At 34.2% G+C, this 20,519-nt stretch overlaps 2 protein-coding genes and 1 non-coding gene across 3 annotated transcripts; all 3 read right to left on the bottom strand.

Annotated features, from left to right (window-relative positions):
* Nucleotides 1-3,124: 3,124 nt before the first annotated feature.
* LOC146954613 (B3 domain-containing protein At2g33720-like) lies at nucleotides 3,125-3,604 on the bottom strand. Its single transcript, XM_085700489.1, has one exon. It carries the CDS (start codon nucleotides 3,602-3,604, stop codon nucleotides 3,125-3,127), a length of 480 nt encoding a protein of 159 aa, XP_085556615.1.
* Nucleotides 3,605-6,201: 2,597 nt separating this feature from the next.
* On the bottom strand, nucleotides 6,202-7,083 carry LOC146954612 (uncharacterized). Its single transcript, XM_085745265.1, has 2 exons — nucleotides 6,956-7,083; nucleotides 6,202-6,634 (listed from the first exon to the last, which is right to left on the bottom strand). Exons 1-2 carry the CDS (start codon nucleotides 7,081-7,083, stop codon nucleotides 6,202-6,204), a joined length of 561 nt encoding a protein of 186 aa, XP_085601391.1.
* A 7,828-nt stretch (nucleotides 7,084-14,911) lies between these two features.
* LOC146954611 (small nucleolar RNA R71) lies at nucleotides 14,912-15,019 on the bottom strand. The gene has a single exon (XR_015025188.1). It is a non-coding gene; the product is annotated as a small nucleolar RNA R71 (small nucleolar RNA).
* Nucleotides 15,020-20,519: the final 5,500 nt, after the last annotated feature.

The following is a 20,519-nucleotide window of genomic DNA, read 5'->3' as shown; positions in this document are numbered from 1 at the left end:
GCATAGCACAGACTTTGCTCTGATACCAACTGAAGGTGAGAAAAACACAAGAATGGGGGTTGATCACTTGTGTCGGGTTTTATGGTTTCTTTTTCTAAGTGTATGATACTGGTCAGAATCTAATGATTCAGATTCTGACTCAGATATAACAGAAACACAAAGATAAAAGAAAGATAGAGAGAAAGAGCAGACACAAGCAATTTATACTGGTTCCTCCCACAATGCATGAGTAGTCCAGTCCCCTTGCATTTCCAAGGGATTTCACTATAATCACTACTGATTACAATTGCACATGGACTCTTCCAAGAGACTTTCACCTTCTCAAGCACACTTGCAAGAGACTTATATGCTAAAGGTCACTACCAAGAGACTTATACTGCTCAAGGACAACTCCAAGAGACTTATATTGCTCAAGCACGCATGCAAGAGACTTCCAATGCTCAAAGGACAACCCTAAGAGACTTCTAGTGCTCAACCACAACTGAATGAGACTTATGGTGCTCAAGGTTTAACCAAGAGACTTATGATGCTCAAGCTTCAAAGCAAGAGACTTTTATTTGTTTTGAGAAAATATAAATAAACTTGCTCTTACATCAGATATACAATAGTTGGTGTAAACTGAACAATTTATAAGCAAACGTTTTAAGACTTATACGATTTCTAAGATACAAAAGTTGAAACAAAAATCCTAAGTGCTTTTTATTTATTGATTTGGCAGAGTAATGGCATAGTAAAAATAGCAAAGTCCTGTTAATCTTCTTCATGGTCTCCTGCTCCTTATATAGGTAGGGATTTGAGAGACGTTGGAGAATAGTGCCAACGCATTAAGAGTCGTTGAGAAGCTTCAAATCAAGGACGTTGAGCCATTGCTTGATATGGATAATTTCATAGGATAATCATTTGAAAATCATTGGTTGATACATGAAGTATTTGTTCATTCTTATTGCCCTCGAAGTTTTTTGTCTGTTTCTACATGTGGTCAAAAGACAACAAATCTGATGTGGAGTTTGAGTCCATCAGGTGCTTCTTATGTCTAAAGGTCTTCCAAGTTTGATGGGGTCTTCTATGTCTGGTTAGGTCTTTTGAGTCTGATGATCTCTTTAGCTTATGAGAGGTGTCCTATTGTTCAGATCCAATGTTTTAACTTCATGTTGACCTTTCTTCAGATCTTCTACCATAGTCTTTTGAGCTTCTATTGTAATTTTGATGCTTTAGTACATGTTCAATACTTTGATGGATATATTATATGTCCCTGCACACTTTAACAAATATTAGTATATCCAATTGTTCTTCAATACTATGTTATCATCAAAACCTCAGAGGAATTGCACAAGACCCTTCTTGTTCCAACAAGAAGTACATAGCACACTCTCCCTCTCGGTATTCTACAAACGGGCAGCCCTACAGCATCTACCTTACCAAGGTTCGAGGAGAATGAAGTTACTGGGCTGATTTAAGTTGTGAAGTCATGTGCTTCCCTAATTACTAACTAGTTACTTCCTTATTGGAGTAGGTTTGCACCAATATTAGGTTATGTCATCTCCCTAAGTACTTTTATCTTAGGGTTTTGCTCTATGACTTGTTTCGCTAGTTACTAATCAGTTACTTCCTGATTAAGACAGATATAAATATCAATATTAGGTACGTCACCTTCCTAAGTACCTAGGTATCAGGGTTATACTTCAATGGAGACAAATCTTACGCACGACTTTAAATTAAATAACATAAAGAAAATAACCGAATAAAAACTTTAAATTAAATTAATTATCCAACAACCAAAATAGAGGTTCATCTTAGAACCCTAACCTAAAAAGAATTAGTTACACATGGTAGCTAAAGACAAATTACAAAAGATATAAAACATACCCTAGAAAAACTTAACGTGAGTAGAGAAACTCCTCCCTTGAAGCTCCTAGTGCTTGCCTTCCTCTCGAACCACTTCATTCTACATGAGAATTATGAATGAGATGAGTGGTATTTATAGGAAGAGTTTCCACCTGAAGTTGGGCTCAAAAATAGGACTTTTGCTACCAAAAAAGTAGCAAAATTCAGTCTTGGCCCGAGAGACTCATGCACTAGGTGCCTAGAAGCATGCGCTAAGCGCATGTGAGAGGGCTTGCAGGCTCCGGGCGCCTAGAACCATGTGCCATGCGCATGTGAGTGCAGACTGGATGCTGAAATGACTGTTTCTTCGTCTTTTGGGGTGTTTGCTTTTATATAAGATATATTGGAACATGAGAACAGAATTACTCCCTCTGTAATGTCTTCTGAGGCCTCTTGAATCTCCATTCTTTGATCTTCCCAAAGCCCTCGCAAATCTTCATATGTTTTGTTTTGCCAATTTGCATGATTTCTTCGTGAATTACACCCTAAAATTTCTATGTTTCGGGAAGAATAGAATTACATACTCAAATATAAATAAAAAAAACATTACAAATGTCCTGAAATCATAAGCAGTTGCTCTAATACTCCTCTATTTTGAATGTAAAACCTACTGAAAATGACTTAAAAATATACTAAGAATAACGTAAGATGGTCTGTCATCAAACACCACTTATCTAAATTAAAGGAGAAAAAACGATGCAGAGAGGTTATTCCAAGCCAACAAAATGACCAAAAACCACCTCTCTCTTACACCATATCACTATAAATAAAAATAAAAAGGGTCATGTTAACTTGTGCCCTCAGGGCACATGTTAAGCAACCTAAATAGAGCAATTTTGCATTGGAAAACACAATATAACAACTTTTAAGAAATTGAATGCACGTCTTTTGATATGTGTATTTCTATAATAAGTATCTTAACATGTGCCTTGAGGGCACAAGTTAACATTAGCCAAATAAAAATGGTGTTGTCTTGATAGAAAGCAAAAGTTAAAACATAAAGGAAATTTACTAGGCAACTTGAATTTGATATTATTATCATGACCAACATTAATGAAGAACAAATGACATAAGAACAAAAGAGGGGTAATGCATGGTTGTGCAAAAAAACACCCAATTGTTTTTTTGAATTAAAAATTATTATTATTAAACCACTTAAAATTGAAAATACTACTAGTCAGAAAACCTTAATGCCACCTTAAAATATAGTAGTACATATCAATTCTTCTAGTGCATACGACTACATCCTAATAGTCCTAAATAAAACAGAGAAATCAAAGTGTTTCATATATGGATCCCAATGGAAGCCAATTTCATCTCCTTTCTTTAATCCCCTTCTTCTAACAAAATCATAGAACCAATTATCAAAGAAACCATAGTTTCCTGAAGAAACACATCTCTTGTGAATCAGCACATGCATGGATTTGGTGTCATAATCAAAGATTCTAACCAAAGCTCCACTTTCAAGATCAGCACCAGCACTTAACACAGGCAACACCAATTCTTCTACCAAATCTTTGTCCAACAATAGCTTATCGGCAAGATCATCCTCTTGGAGCACCTTCTTGATCTTCCAAGGATCATCAAAAAGCATCAAGTTAGTTGAATAACCCCACCATCTCCTTCCAATATGATATGTGTGTGTATTCAATTTGGGACATGGACACACACCCAGTGATAAATGGGTGCATGTTGTGTTGAAGGGATAAATGTAAGACATATAGAATGCAAAGATATTTTTGTTCTTAGTAAGGATTTTGTGATATAGTTTTTTTTTTTTGTGAAATTAAAATACTTGATTTACTCATGATCAATAAATCGTTTTATAGAGAAGAATTACATTGATTGATATTAAACAGATGTGTCCATCTGGACAAGTCTCAAAAAGATGACATAGAGCATATATAGAAAGTGATATAAATGCAAAAGAATTGCTAATATTGTGATTACACACATAAAATAAATTATGAGGTTTCTAAAATTTTAATTATTATCACTATGTCTTAATACAAAAGAAAGATTACAATGACTAAATCCTGTGAATGAACAAACAGGATAGTATTATAATATTTGTTAACAATTAGTATTATTTTTGCCAAGTTTATCGTTCCTCAAAGAGAAATATTTTAAATTTATTGTCCTAGGATCATTTAAAAAAAAGGTAAAATAAAATATTAAGCTGTCAACATTATTTCTTCCTTGGGTTTTTTTTTTTTAAGGAATTTCTTCCTTTGGGTTATTTTCAAGATTTATTCTAACACGGTTTTGGATTTGTTTGTTTTATGCAGGTATACTTTTTTGCAACCTCTTCCGAGTACATTATCGTGGAGGATGTTATTCATTACTAATTCATTTATATAACACACAAAAAATAAAGACAAGGAAGTTCCCTAAATCGTTTAAAGTATAAAAAAGCAAGTTATCGTCTCAACAAAGATGTCGAAAGAAGTTATATAGTTTTTATTACTGTTTCTAATCCTTATCAATACAATTATATAGCACAAAAAAAAATTGAATAATTATCCAATTCATAAAAGGATTACTTGAAAAATCAAAACGAGACTGAAATAATGATTTCTTATATCTAATTTTTTAATAGAAAATATATTTTTTTTGGTACAAAGAAAATATATTGTTATTATTGAACTTTTCTTATCTTATAAAATATTATAATAAATAAATAATACATAAGAGAGTAATAAAATAACAAATTTTGTATCTAAGAATCATGATTAATTTTTGAATATTATTAAGAGTATATTTAAAAAAAATTATTTACTTACATAAAAATTTGTTTAAAAAGACATTTTCTTGAAAGGGATTTTTCAAATAAAAACAACTAATTCAATACAAACAAGGCATTTGTACATTTAAACTAATTAGTACTTTTATCCATTCGATGCACATTAACTTTTTCTTTTTTTGATGATTTTGTATTTATCCAAAATTATATGTCATTTTGTCGATTTCACACAATCAAGAAATATAGTTAATTTTTTTATTTTAAAGAGAAATTATGATTTGTTTTTACAAAATAAAGAAAAATTATATGTTATTTACTTATTTAAAAAAAATTCTTTCATTGACGGTATGAGAAAGAGAAATTTAAATAATTGGAAAAAAGGAGTAATAAATTAAATAGTAATGAGTGTAATAGAAAAGTAATTATCAATAATTTATTGGTATTGTATGACAAATATATTTGTTGCTAGGATGATATATATAGTTCTAGACCGGTCATAAGACCAATCATTAGTTGACACGTGGCCTAACTTACACTACAAGAAATCCTGCATATTGCCAGGGAACAATGCCAGGAGCAAGTATTCCTGGCAAATTTGCCAGGTGCTATGCCAGGGAAAACTCCTGGCAAAGTTGCCAGGGGCAACCCCTCACAAAAGTCGTGGCAAAATGTATGGAGCAGAAAAGATTCTTGTTTGGTCATGAAAAGCAGAACGGTACAACACTTTGCTAGGGGTTGTGCCACCAAAAACCCCTGGCAAATTGCAAAGCCTGCAAATTTGTCTGCAAAGGCTACTTGAATAGCCTGTATAGTAGCTGAAATGAGTTGACTAAAGAGCCGTTGGGCTCTGTGGCGGTTTGCCAGGGATTTTCCCTGGCATAGCTCCTGGCAAATTGCATATGGGACCAGTAAATTTTTCCCTTCCCTCCAACTCACGTTCATACTCCCTCATCTCTTTTATTTTTTCTTCTCTTCATTCCATTTCTGTGTGTGTGTCTCTCTCTCTCACGTGGAATACAACAGAGGGAGAATTTTCTTCTCTCCTTCAATGCCACCACCGTAGCACCACTTCCGGCGGCCGTTTCTCCTCCACCCGGCCTCCTTTCTCAACACTACAACCGCCATTGAAACCCCCTCATCTTCCTCTTCCAAAACCACTCCTTTATTTTTAGATCGGTGATATTTCAAAAACACCAACCACCACCTTCTTTCCCCATTTCTGGCCATCATGGGTCTCATTTTGAAAAACTAAATTAAGATTCTTCTTCTTCATGATTTCCTCTACAAAACTCCTAAATTAATTTCATGATTTGAGAACTTTCACCGGCAACCACCGTACCGGAAATCTTCTTAACCGCGCCGAAAATCCTCTCCACCATGCCGGATAACAATTTTTGTTGCCATTTCATCTCTGTCTTTTCTTGGTGAGTTTCATCTTCTACATCTTTTCTAAATTATATTTTATGATTTCTTTTATATTTAAATTCGGATTTTGAAGAAAGTCACTAGTTAAACATGTTGTTTTTGTTATATTGATGATTTTCAAGCTTGCTAGTAAGGCCTCAATGGATATTCTAAGTTGTAGTAATAAAAAAAACACCATCCCTATGATCACTAAAATCTCCCTGCAGCTTAATTTTTTTGTCCATCAATATCCCACAAGAACAACTAGCTCCAACAGAAGTACTCAACAAACCCTTTCCTTTAACACAAGTGCTACCAGGGAAGTACTTTGTTGGTTGTGAATCATCCACATTCAACTTCAATTTCTGGCAAAGGGACTCACAATTATTGTGTGGATAAAGCAACATTGCCTTGCCTATACTGTTAAAGAAAACACCATCACTGAAATTTTCAACACTCTTGTAAAGATTTTTTATGCAACCCATTTTTTCTTCTTGTAGTTGTTGATCATTGAACACAAGCCTAATGATGGTACCTAATGGAAGTGTGAGAAAACTAAACAAAGTATCAATGAAGTCACCGTTTGCTTCAGCCACAACCACACTAAAAAAAGAAATAAAAAAAGCAATTTAAAAACGTTTATTTTAAATATTTTAATAATTAAATTTAATTAATTTTCGAAAAAAAATAAATTAAATAGTTTTTTAAAATTATTTTTAATTATTAAATTTTAATATTTTGATTTTTTAAACAAATAAAAAACGTTTTTCAAAAAAAATTCGTACACAATTTGCCAGGGGTTAACCCCTCACAATGTCATTGGCATGTGATGCTGACACAGTCTGCAAAAGCCTGCAATGACCAGAATGTGGCATAAAAGCCTGCAATCATGCAGACACAATTTGTTAGGGGTTGTGTCAGGGCCTATGCCAAGAGCGCATTTTGCCAAGAGCTAAACCCCTGGCAGGACAATTTGCGATGAGCAAATTTGCTGGTGATTCTGCTCCTGGAAAAACCCCTGGCAAACGTCCAATTGCCAAGGCTTTTAGCATTTTACCAGAGCTTCTGCCCCTGGCAATATGCAACATTTCTTGTAGTGTTACACTGCCTTGAGGGAACACGCCAGCTCAAGTGAATCGCGACTCACAGGAGCGCGCCCCCGCGCAAGTATGACCCTACATGTGTCCTCTCACAGTCTCTACTCACACGCCACAAAATCCGGAAACGGTTATGCTCAACGCACACCTATATAAAGGTGACATTGCTTCACCCTTAAGGTATGATTCACTTTTAGCAATAGTTTCTACACACTCTTTCTCAGTTTCATTACTGACATGAGCGTTAGAGCACTAACATGTCTGCATGCACCTTTTGTGACACCCCAAACCCCACATATTATTTTCTATTAAAAATATAATAATTATTAAAGCACGCACGGGTGTCACACATCTTAATCAATTCAAAAGTACTTTATTTAAATATAAAAAAAAATTGTAGCATAATAGTTTTCAAAAACTTCAAAGTACACATCTCATCATAGTTTCAACATCAAAACTAAATTCAATAGAATTCTAAGACATAGTCTAAAATAAAATAAATCCCCAATATCTAGTGTCACAGATCAGAGCATCGACTCGATAAAGACTCCCAAAAGCGATAAGTAAATGAGTAGGCTCCAAAGCCATCCTCAGAGACTCACTGCTACTAAACTTCTTCTTCTTCCTGCAAATCTACACTACAAGGGCGTAGGCGCATAAGCACATGTATACATTCAGATAAAAGAACACAACAATTACATTTAAACATGCATACATCACAGTCAGATAATATTCACATTTAAATATAAATGTTCATTTATTAAAAATCAATAGGCATCAATCAGCATCTTATAATAAAATATAAACATCAACAACATTTAAGAATATCAAGTCGACATTTAGTAAAATACAAATCATCCACACATCATCATTATCATAACTCATCAGTTTCAAAACATTAACGAATACACATAGCACTCATTATACATCAACATTAAAACATACCACATATATCACATACACATCATATACATCTAACATGAGTCATATGCAAATACACTTCTTTCCTAGACCTATATGCATCCCAGTTTCAGTTTCTAATCAACATTTGTATGTCAGAGTTGTGTTACTGAACATACATACATACATACATACATACATACATACATACATACATACATACATACATACATACATACATCCTAATCAACATTTGTATGTCAGAGTTGTGTTACTGAACATACATACAACATTCGTCATTCAACATAGTCCTAAATATGATATGATGCATGAGGTGAGACTCTCTAAATACTACATATAACACATCATCAAGAACTCATAATTTCATATGTCAGACTCATCATTTACGTCATCATTAATCAACATTATTCAACATCATGATTTCTTCATTACTCAACATCGTAGTTACTCAACATCGTCATTACTCAACATTGTTATTACTCAACATTGTTATTAAAATACACACTCAACATTGGCTCCCCTTAATTACTACGCTCTTTATTCTAACGAAAACACTACATACCTCGTTTCTAGTTTATGGGATTTACCTCGCCAACTGTCGTTCTTCCTATCACTTTTATTCCTCTTACTAATACAATATTATATAACCTTACTTTGTCTCATCATTAATGACCTTATAGGACACTAATCCATCTCACCATTAACTGAATCTTTACTCCTCGTCCCGACTAGATTATAACCTAGTACTTTGTCTCAACATCGTCATTTATGACCTCAATTATCTTCATCATTCATTACCTCACTCTAACTTAGGTCCTTATTGCTCTTGTGATTTACTATCTTGTCGCTTCACTATTATTACCACTGACATCATTCATTACTTAACACATAATTTTCCATCCCCGTTCTAATTCATCTTTTCGACTCTCTCAACATCTTCTATCATCTTAAATTAACGACACTATTCATTCTAACTTAAGGTCGTTACTTTATCATTATCATTATTTCTAATATTATCCTTTCTTTAGCTTACACATTTTTATTTCCGATTACCTTGAGGAAATTACATTGGCTATCGTCAACTACTTTATCCCAGCACTCTAAAATTAATAATATAATCATCTTATACTCCTTTGACTAATTCGTGATTTTAGACTCATCATGTGATCACACTATTTACTCTATTATTGTCTTCTCTCATCAACCTCAAGTAACTTATATTTTCCCTCACCGTTATTACTATCTCTAACCTTATCGCTTTTCTTTAACTCACACCATCAAATATCACATCTTTATATGGCACATCTTTATATAGCACGTCTTTAAATCACGCATCTTCAAATATCACATCTGTATATAACATATCATTAAATCACACAACTTCAAATAGCACATCTTTATATAACACATCTTTAAATCACACAACTTCAAATAGCACATCTTTATATAACACATCTCTAAATCACACAACTTCAAATAGCACATTTTATATTGCACATCATTTTCACATAATCAAATAATTCACAAATTACACTTAGTCAAATAATTCATCAATTACACTTCTTTAAATAACTTATCAATTAATAATTCATCAATTTTATTCTTATTTTATTTTTCTTCTCATAATAAAATGAAATAACTGAAAATAAATAAATATCCCATTCTTATAAGGGATTGGAACGACACATACTTAATTTATATCAGTGAAAATTCAATTCAATTCAATTCAAAAAGCCTCACACAATATTTGATAAGGGATTGGAACGGCTTCCAAGATCAATTTTGCTAGGGGTTGATGAGTCATAGATAGTCTATTTTATTGCTTTATTTAGTTTAGTTTTATTTAAGATTTGATTTGATTTTATTGCATTTTATTTCCTTTTAGAATATTTTACTTTAAATTGTCTTTTATTATATTTTAGGAACGAATATATGGTGGAAGGTGTCTTGGAGCAAAAGAAAGAGGACTGGAGCAAATACAGTACAAGAATACGAAGATACGAGACAAAAATATGTCTCTACCAAGTCAGAAGCTTGGCACGGCCCGTGCCAACATGTGGCACGGCCGTGCCACCCTCCAGGACCACTTTTGCTGCTTTTCTTCAAGCCCAAGTTACTCCGTTGCAGCTTTACTGTTTTGCCCTTATAGTAGCTTAGTTTCTAAGTCAATTGTAAAGCTATAAATAGAGTAGCACTCCATCATAAACATTCATCTTTTGTTCTTGGAATAAAAGTTCACTTTTATATTATTGCTCTTTTATATTACTGTTTTCTCTCTTCTTCCCCCATGTCTACAATGAACGTTAGTGAGTAGACTTCTTCGTCTTGGGATTGTTGGTAAGTCTAATGACATAATCCTAAACAAACCAAGCTTAAACCCTAATTTCTATGTAACCCTAATTTCTAATCTAGATTCACCGTCTTAACGTGGATTAACAATTATCAAACTGTGGAAGCGAAAGCGGAGGGTTTGATAATCGTTAATCCATCATCCCAAACATCAATTCATAAAGCGAGAGCGGAGCTTTGATGTTGGAACAAGTGAATCTAGACAATAATTGCAAAACAGTGAAATAGTCTTTGCAATTATTGAGACAAAGAGTAGTTTCAATCCTCTATGCATCTTCTAGTAATCATGTCAGTGAAATAGGCTTGGTTACTAGAAGTAAACTCTCATCGGACTTTCATCGGAAAGGTGAGGGGCTAAGGGAAACCGGTCTTTAAAAATTAAGGTGTAAACCATGAAATTAGATGTTTAAGTCTTGTCTAGTAAAGGGTTTGTTATTATGATAAACCAATAATCCCAAGGCTCTTTTATTATTATTGTTATTTATCTTCAGCAATTAACCCCCTATTTCATAATCTTTCTTCTCTTCTAATCATTCTCTAAAAGCTAATTGGATTCACAACTCCCTAGCGGAACGATACTCTTCTTACTACTATTACTTCGATAGGCCGTGCGCTTGCGGTTTGGCTCCATCAGGGGTTTAAACAAGATTAAATAAACTAGCAACAACAATGTCACATGAATAAAAAGGAAAAATAAGGGAAAACTTAGAACTTGGAATTGGGATAGATAGTAATAAGGAAATAATATATATTTTAATCAAATTGGGCGACCAAACAGAAAGCACACCCATCTAACATCATAATTCTAACTTACAGGATAATGAGTTACACTTTCAAAATAAGGCACTCTCAATTGCATATAATCATAAAGCTCTTGCGATGTATTTTGTAGTTGCGACCCAATTAATTTCTTTATAAGTTTAATGGAAATCCACAACTTTTATTCACTTTTATTCATATATTCAAAACACAATATAACCATAATTAAAACACGAATTTGACATAAATTCATTAAAAAAATCATGAAAAGCAATGGAAAACAAAAACCCTTCACTATCATATGTTCATACAACCTTTATGGTGAATAGAGACTCCCCTCTTACCTCTAGTTTGCCGAATTGATGAATTTCTATGGTTGAATCTCTGCCTAAGCGCTTCTCTCTTTGCCTCTTTTCTCCACAACCCTAACATCTGGATATCTCAAGTTGTCTCAATCTTATTCTTGGTACCATAGGGGTTGGATGCAAACATGTGCAACAGGTTATGAATGATGCAGTCATCATACACACCCTCTGGAGTATATGGCTTGAGAGAAATTCTATATGCTTTACTAGCAAGCATACATCCATGTCCACTTTGTTTCATGGTATTATAGCAGAAGTGCGGCTTAGTTTCAAGTTGTATATTGTTAAAGACTCATCTGAGATGTCAGACTATAAGCTTTTCAGACTTTTTGGCATTCTCCTTCAAGCTAGAAGAGTGGTTCATGTGCAAGATGTTTCTTAGATACCATCTACTGCTGGCCTAATCAAAGTCAATTGTGATGGTTCAATTGTTGGATCTTCATCTTTTGGTGCCATTGGATTTGTGTTCTAAGATTATCAAGCTACCTTCTTAGGAGGCTGCTCTTAGAATATTGGTTATGTTTCTCTTTTGGAAGCTGAGTTCAGTGCTTTCATGGAACCAATAGAGAAGGCTAAGAACCTTCATTTCACCAACATTGTGCGGGAAACTGAATCTTAGGGGGTGCTCAAATCTTTCAACTCATTAAAGGGTATTCCTTGGAGGATGCTTGCTAGATGGTGCAACTGTATGCAGTTTGGAGATAGATTTAGATGCTCTTGTTCTCATGTTTTAAGAGAAGGGAATATGGTTGCAGATGCTTTGGCTAAGAATGCCCAAGGTCTTTCCATGCACTCTTCCTAAAGGTGGACCACACCTCCCACTTTTATTTTACATCTTTTGTATAGGGATACCATTGGATTATCTTTTTCTAGAATTGTCATGGATTGATATTGTAAGAGGGTTTGGCAGCTCCTGAAATTTATATCATTTTAGTTTTATCAAAAAAAATATATATGTGTTTTTCCATTCTCGCTTTAGTTCCATATTTATGGACTCGCGACATCATCTCAAGTTCCTAACCATGATCATCCTCACTTGTAACCTCATTCCTAAACTAGGCAATTGATGGCTTAATTTTTCCTCTCCTGCTCAAAAGTGGTGGAAGTTTTGTGCTATTTTCGCTTTCCATAAACTTGTCGTGGTATAATTGCGACAGCGCATTCATTCACGACCTATAATTATTCACATAACCTTGTCCACGACCACAAAAGTGGTTTCGACCATGATTTGCACCTTGATCACAACCATCAAATCAAGAATGACCACCACATCCTTTAGGACGATTATCACCATCATGCCATTGATTGTGTCATTTATTTCAAAATATGTTGTTGTTCCTGTTGGACGTGACTCGTGGTTTTTTATGAGGAGCTCATTATTTTGTTCGGCCACTAGAAGGGTTGCAACTAAATTGGAGTATTTAGTAAATCCCCTCAATCTAAATTGTTGTTGCAATAATATCTGGGATGCATGGAAAGTTGAGAATGTTTTTATCAACTTTTCTTCTTTGGTTATAGTTATGCCACAAAATTCTAATTGTGCTATCATTTGGTCCATGGAGTTATACATAACAACACTTTTATAATCTTGGAGCCTTCATTTGTTCCACTGATCCATCAATGAGGGCGGTAAGACTTTCCTCTGATGTGCAAATCTCGCCTTAAGTTTGTCCCACAAAATATTCGGATCTTTTGCATTTGAGTACTATGTTTGTAATCCATCATCAAGGTGGTGCTTGATTATCAGATTTACTCTCAACTTTTTCATTGCCAATTCCTCTGGGTCAACTGTTGACTTTTCTGAATTGTCTCCTTTAAAGATATTGTCGAGTCGCGCACATACAAGATACTCAATTAAGTTGTTGTTCCAATTTATGTAGTTGTCCTCGGTTATGTTTAAAATTTTGAATTGATGTTTAACGTTGTACATGATTATGTCTAAAATACAAAAGAACATAATCAACATTTAATGTATAAATTATGATGAAAAATATCATTTTATTCAATAGCAATGATTACAAAAACCATGACCATGTTTTAATGAAAATCTCTATCAAAACAAATGGCAATAATCAAAGCTAAAATAGTAATGGTAAAATGTTAAATATAATTAATGTTATGTGACTTTTTCCTACTTCTTCATTCTTGATTAAATTGATAAGGAACAAAACAATGGCAAGTAGAATCATGAATACAAGAGACCAGTTAGTCATTTTGAAAATGTGGATAAATATTTTGATAATAATGTGAAAATTATGAGTGAATGTGAAGTATTTATAGAGTGAATTTTATAAAGTGTTTGTTATTGTTACCATTGGGAGATAAGGAAATAATGTTAATTTTACTCATTACCGTTGAGAAATGGCGAAAAAATATTTTAAGTGTGTTAAATATCATCTAGCCATTAGGATGCACAAGTGGTAGAGATAATTATAAGATAACATATATGGTGAATGAACACATATGATAATAACACAATAGTAATTTGAATAAAATCAAATGTCACTGCTCGATTATAAATCTTTCGCGAAGCAATATCATAGATGAGGATTTTAGTCCTCCATTAAGTATGAAAGTTATAATCACTGCTCAAAATTATCTTTCATGATATTATAGTATAGGTGGAGTTTTAGACCTCCACGCAAAATTTACTTATTATAGAACACCGAACACCTGACAAGTTGCCAATTTTCTATAACATGGAGTAAAGTAGTAATAAAAGTAATAGTCACTCTAGTTTGACGGGTTGTCAGTTTTCTATAACCGATGATGATGATGATGATGATGATGATGATGACGATGTGATAGGGATAGATAATATATGTATCAGTAGCAAGCACTTCCGATGAAAACATTGTGTTGATAACATGATAAAAAATCAGATATTTTAATACTTGTTTGATGATATAAGTTACTACTCTAATAAATAATACTACAAATATATATAATGATATGATATATCAAGCATATGATTTACTGTTACAACTTACAAAGATAAATCTCTCTGCTAGGGCACATCGACTAGCCTGAGCGCCGCCACCATAGTTTCAATTTTGTATCCATTGTTGGTTTACCAATGTGCAACACCAATTTGTGTACCCAACGGTTGATGACAATTTTGAAATAGAACCTGAACTTATTGAGTTAGTTCAGCAAAATCAATTTTTCGGATCAACCACTGAGGATCCGAATTTTCATATTTCAACTTTTTTAAGACTCAGTGGAACCGTGAATGCAAACCAAGAGGTCGTAAGGCTGCACTACTTTCCTTTTTCCTTAAGGGGAAGAGCTAGTGCTTGGTTTAATTCATTAAAACTTGGTTCTATCACTTCATGGCAACAAATGAGGCAAACTTTTCTTGCCCAATTCTTTCCTCATTCTAAAATTGTTCACTTAAGAAAACAAATCATACAATTCACTCAAAAAGATGGAGAATCTCTTTACGATGCGTGGGAGCGTTTCAAAGAAATGCTTAGACTTTGTCCCCATCATGGTTTAGAGAATTGGCTTATTATTCACACTTTTTATAATGGCCTTTTGTATCCCACAAAAATTTATGTTGATGCAGCTGCAGGTGGAGCTCTGATGAACAAAACATACACAGAAGCATATGCTTTGATCGAGGACATGGCACAAAACCACTATCAGTGGACCTACGGAAGGGACACCATTAATGTTGCTCCTTCACCCTCTGAGAAAGAGGTAGGTATGTATGAAAATTCTCCCCTTGATCATCTAGCTGCTAAAGTTGACGCACTCACACAAAAATTTGATAAAATAAATACTAGTGCTGTCACACCTGCCCCTGTATCACCTCTTTGTGAAGTTTGTGGTGTATTTGGCCATATTGGCATTGATTGCCAACTAGGTAGTGTTGTTAGAAGTCCTGAGCAAGTAAACTATGCTCAATATAATCAAGGGTTTAAAAATAACCAAATTTTTTTTCAAACCCCTCAAAATCTTTTTGGACAAGAAACAACACCACCCAGTTATGCAAACAACCAAAGAGTCCCTCAAAAATCCAGCTTGGAACTTTTTTTAGAAAATTTTTGTATAAATCAATCCGAGCAGCTCCAAGAGCTTGAAAATCAAACTGAATTTTTGAAGGACTCTATTGCCAAACTTACATTAACAGAAGACTCCATAGTTACTCACAGTAAGATGCATGAGACTCAGACTTCTCAAGTACCCCAACAGGTGGCTACTTCCTCACAATCCTCCAAAGTCCTCCTAGACCAAACCGAAACCAACCCCAAAAACCATATAAGTGCTATTACTCTTAGGGATGGTAAACAATTAGAGGACCCCGTTGTGAAAATTAAGAACAATGAAGGAGAGATAGGGAGTGATGAGCCTCAAAGTGAGAAAGCCATAGGAGAGAATGAAAAGCCATTCGTTTCACCATCTCATGAGCATGAAATTCCATTAACACAAGGGTTTGATGAGTCCAAGTTAGATGAGCAGTTTATGAATATTATGGAAATACTTCCAAACAAATTGCCACCTAAACTTAAGAATCTAGGAAGCTTTTCCCTACCTTGTGTCATAGGATCTGAAACTATAGACAAATCCATGTGTGATTTGGGAGAGAATGTTAGTTTGATGTCATTGTCCCTTTCTGAAAGATTGGGTATAGGATAGATAAACCACTTTCTAACCGTCAAGCTAATGACTCTAAACGAGCGCTTCGTGGGAGGCAACCCATGAATTTTATTGCTTTTATTTTTGTTTTGTGTTATTTTAATTTGTTTTGTAGGTATTTGTCCAAATATGATGCAAAAAGGGGAAAGAAAGTTGAAGCCATTGACCAGAAACCAAACCAACAAAAAAAAAATCCAAAAAAAAAAAAAAAAATTCTCAAAAAAAAAAAAAAAAAAAAATTCTTCCCTCTTTTTACAGAAGCTTGGCACGGCCCGTGCTAATGTTGGCACGGCCGTGCCAACCTTTCACCCAAAAAAAAAAAAAAAAATTTGAAAAAAAAAAAAAAAAATTATTATTTTTTTTTATTTATTTTTTTATGTTATTCAAAACAACCTCTTTCATTCTACCTCCATAACTCTCTTCAAACTTCACCAAACCATAATCTCTCCACCAATCTTCATCAATAAACTCAAAAACCTTATTTAAACCCCAACCCCATCACTAAACCAACCTTTCGCACACAAAACCCTAACCTTCACCCAAAATCCACACCAAATCAACTAAGGTCAATTGGAATCAAAGAAGAAAGGTAAGTAGACTGAAGACTTCAGAAGTGGTGCAACCAAGAAGCAATCAACAACTCATAATCATGGGATCCAAATCAAGGATTCCAAGCAAAGAAATAGGTACAATTCTCTAATCTCTAGAACTATCTATGCTTGCAGGTACCCTGATGATTAATGTTATGGATAGACTAGGAATGGATGAACATATGATTAGGTTGTTGAATAACACAACCCTGTGCTTAGGTACCTTCAAAGGGTTATGGCTTGCACCATATAAAGTAGGAAAGAGGTAGGAATGAAGAGGATTGATGAGCTGTTGTTGTGGGCTACGCTTTATAACCATTAACATTTGCTATTATTTGCATGATTATATTGTTTCAATTGTTAAAAAGAAACAGGATGATTAGAGTGATATAATGGTAGGTGGAATCATCACTTTTATTGATAGGAAGTTTGGGGTGAGTATGAATTAAAGGATCAAGAGGATAGAGGGGAACTATTATCTAGACTTATATACTACTTTGTCCTTCCTTAGAACTCATGACCACAATTACCAATATGAATGGAAAATTATTAGAGCTTATTGTTTGATTATTCTATCTAATCCGGACTTAAATAATTCGGAGGTGGTGGAAAATTTGCTTTATGTTGGTACTAACCCACAGGTACATAATGATGGTGATGATGGTGGCGATAAAGCGGAGGTAGGTGCAAACTTGCACCATGAACAAGAAGCCGGTGGAAGCTATAATGATGAACGGCGGGCATGGATGCAAACCAAAGTTCACAGAATAAAGCACCGAGCAACAAAGACAAGGTGTTGAAAGAACCAATGTCCAAAGGAGCAATCAAATAAATGAAGAAAACAATCAAATGCTCCGAAACATGATGCAACACCTTCACCTCCAAAGTCCACTATGGACCTCAATAAAATTGTGAGCTTTCCTCTTCCTCTACTCTTCTCTATTCTAATTCTTCTTCTTCTTCTTCTTCTTCATCTTCTTCTTCTTCTTCTTCTTCTCTTTTCTTTTCTTTTGAATCATTGAGGACAATGCTTCTCCTAAGTGTGGGGGGGGCCTAATAAAGTGTCTAGAGTCGTAGTGTTCCCAAACTCCCTTGAACTTTATTGTTTTGTTTTGTTTTTATAGCAAGAGGCATGATTAGTAGCTTGTTTTTAATGTAAAATATGGCATAAAAATTTTTGTTTTGTCTCTTCTTTAAAAGTTGTTTCTTGTACATGAAAGTAGTTTCTTGTGTTTCTTGTGTTCTTGCTATACCCACATCTTGTTTTATTGTGAAAAATCTCCAATGAGAAAAGCACCCAGTTGCAATCTTTGAGCAAGTGTATGAATAGGTATTTTAAGGAACACGTTCTATCTTTAGTGTTAACTTAGACCCTTTAAAGTCTTAAGAGTAAAAGTAGTATAAGTTTGTGTGGGAAAATTAATCAAATTGTTCTTAATTGTTATATTCTTATTAATTTGTTAATGTTAAATGGGGCGGGAGAATGGCACCAACATATGGGGGAAAGGACAATTACATCCTAACTTCCTAATTGTGGTGGTGACTCCTTAATTTGAACTTAAAGTGAAACAAATTCATCAATGCTAGGGGGAAAGGACAATTATATCCAAAAAGACTTCCTACGCGGAGATGAAACAAATAAATAATTTTGCAGCACTGCTTAGGGTGATTTTGAATCTAGGGGGAAAGGACAATTACATCCGAGAAGACTTCCTACGAGGATAGATAGCCCCTAAGCATCTGCAGCCCCTTGTGCTTAATTGTTAAATTAATTCAATCTTAACTTAAATTCCCATCACTCTTATATGAAATGAAGAAAGGACTTTTCTCGGTTACTTTAGCATTAAGGATATAACCTATTCCTCATAATATCTGTCTTATACAGGAGCAAGAAAAGGGTTGGACTGCACACACACACTCACTTGAGACTTGATGTTGGGTAGAATAGATTCATGAGAAGTGTTTGAAGTTGTAATTAGTGTACTTGAAGCAAAGCCTTTCTTTTGAGACATTTGTTCTTAATATTGCCATAATCAAATCTTTTGTTGCTGCTATGTCTGTTGCCTTTTGCTTGAGGACAAGCAAAGATTCAAGTGTGGGGGAGTTTGATGAGTCATAGATAGTCTATTTTATTGCTTTATTTAGTTTAGTTTTATTTAAGATTTGATTTGATTTTATTGCATTTTATTTCCTTTTAGAATATTTTACTTTAAATTGTCTTTTATTATATTTTAGGAACGAATATATGGTGGAAGGTGTCTTGGAGCAAAAGAAAGAGGACTGGAGCAAATACAGTACAAGAATACGAAGATACGAGACAAAAATATGTCTCTACCAAGTCAGAAGCTTGGCACGGCCCGTGCCAACATGTGGCACGGCCGTGCCACCCTCCAGGACCACTTTTGCTGCTTTTCTTCAAGCCCAAGTTACTCCGTTGCAGCTTTACTGTTTTGCCCTTATAGTAGCTTAGTTTCTAAGTCAATTGTAAAGCTATAAATAGAGTAGCACTCCATCATAAACATTCATCTTTTGTTCTTGGAATAAAAGTTCACTTTTATATTATTGCTCTTTTATATTACTGTTTTCTCTCTTCTTCCCCCATGTCTACAATGAACGTTAGTGAGTAGACTTCTTCGTCTTGGGATTGTTGGTAAGTCTAATGACATAATCCTAAACAAACCAAGCTTAAACCCTAATTTCTATGTAACCCTAATTTCTAATCTAGATTCACCGTCTTAACGTGGATTAACAATTATCAAACTGTGGAAGCGAAAGCGGAGGGTTTGATAATCGTTAATCCATCATCCCAAACATCAATTCATAAAGCGAGAGCGGAGCTTTGATGTTGGAACAAGTGAATCTAGACAATAATTGCAAAACAGTGAAATAGTCTTTGCAATTATTGAGACAAAGAGTAGTTTCAATCCTCTATGCATCTTCTAGTAATCATGTCAGTGAAATAGGCTTGGTTACTAGAAGTAAACTCTCATCGGACTTTCATCGGAAAGGTGAGGGGCTAAGGGAAACCGGTCTTTAGAAATTAAGGTGTAAACCATGAAATTAGATGTTTAAGTCTTGTCTAGTGAAGGGTTTGTTATTATGATAAACCAATAATCCCAAGGCTCTTTTATTATTATTGTTATTTATCTTCAGCAATTAACCCCCTATTTCATAATCTTTCTTCTCTTCTAATCATTCTCTAAAAGCTAATTGGATTCACAACTCCCTAGCGGAACGATACTCTTCTTACTACTATTACTTCGATAGGCCGTGCGCTTGCGGTTTGGCTCCATCAGGGGTTTAAACAAGATTAAATAAACTAGCAACAACAATGTCACATGAATAAAAAGGAAAAATAAGGGAAAACTTAGAACTTGGAATTGGGATAGATAGTAATAAGGAAATAATATATATTTTAATCAAATTGGGCGACCAAACAGAAAGCACACCCATCTAACATCATAATTCTAACTTACAGGATAATGAGTTACACTTTCAAAATAAGGCACTCTCAATTGCATATAATCATAAAGCTCTTGCGATGTATTTTGTAGTTGCGACCCAATTAATTTCTTTATAAGTTTAATGGAAATCCACAACTTTTATTCACTTTTATTCATATATTCAAAACACAATATAACCATAATTAAAACACGAATTTGACATAAATTCATTAAAAAAATCATGAAAAGCAATGGAAAACAAAAACCCTTCACTATCATATGTTCATACAACCTTTATGGTGAATAGAGACTCCCCTCTTACC

This window comes from Medicago sativa, chromosome 1, assembly GCF_051527215.1.
Source record: "Medicago sativa cultivar Bolivia chromosome 1, Bolivia_mono, whole genome shotgun sequence".
NCBI classification, from domain to species: Eukaryota; Viridiplantae; Streptophyta; class Magnoliopsida; order Fabales; family Fabaceae; genus Medicago; species Medicago sativa.
This window is presented reverse-complemented; position numbering and strand designations above follow the sequence as displayed.

Excerpts from the sequence above, each read along its gene's own strand:
- LOC146954613 (XM_085700489.1), bottom strand. The coding sequence starts at position 3,604 with ATGTCTTACATTTATCCCTTCAACACAACATGCACCCATTTATCACTG.
- LOC146954612 (XM_085745265.1), bottom strand. The coding sequence starts at position 7,083 with ATGCTAAAAGCCTTGGCAATTGGACGTTTGCCAGGGGTTTTTCCAGGA. Across the intron at positions 6,635-6,955 it reads AAAATGCGCTCTTGGCATAG|TGTGGTTGTGGCTGAAGCAA; the intron begins GCCCTGACACAA and ends TTCTTTTTTTAG.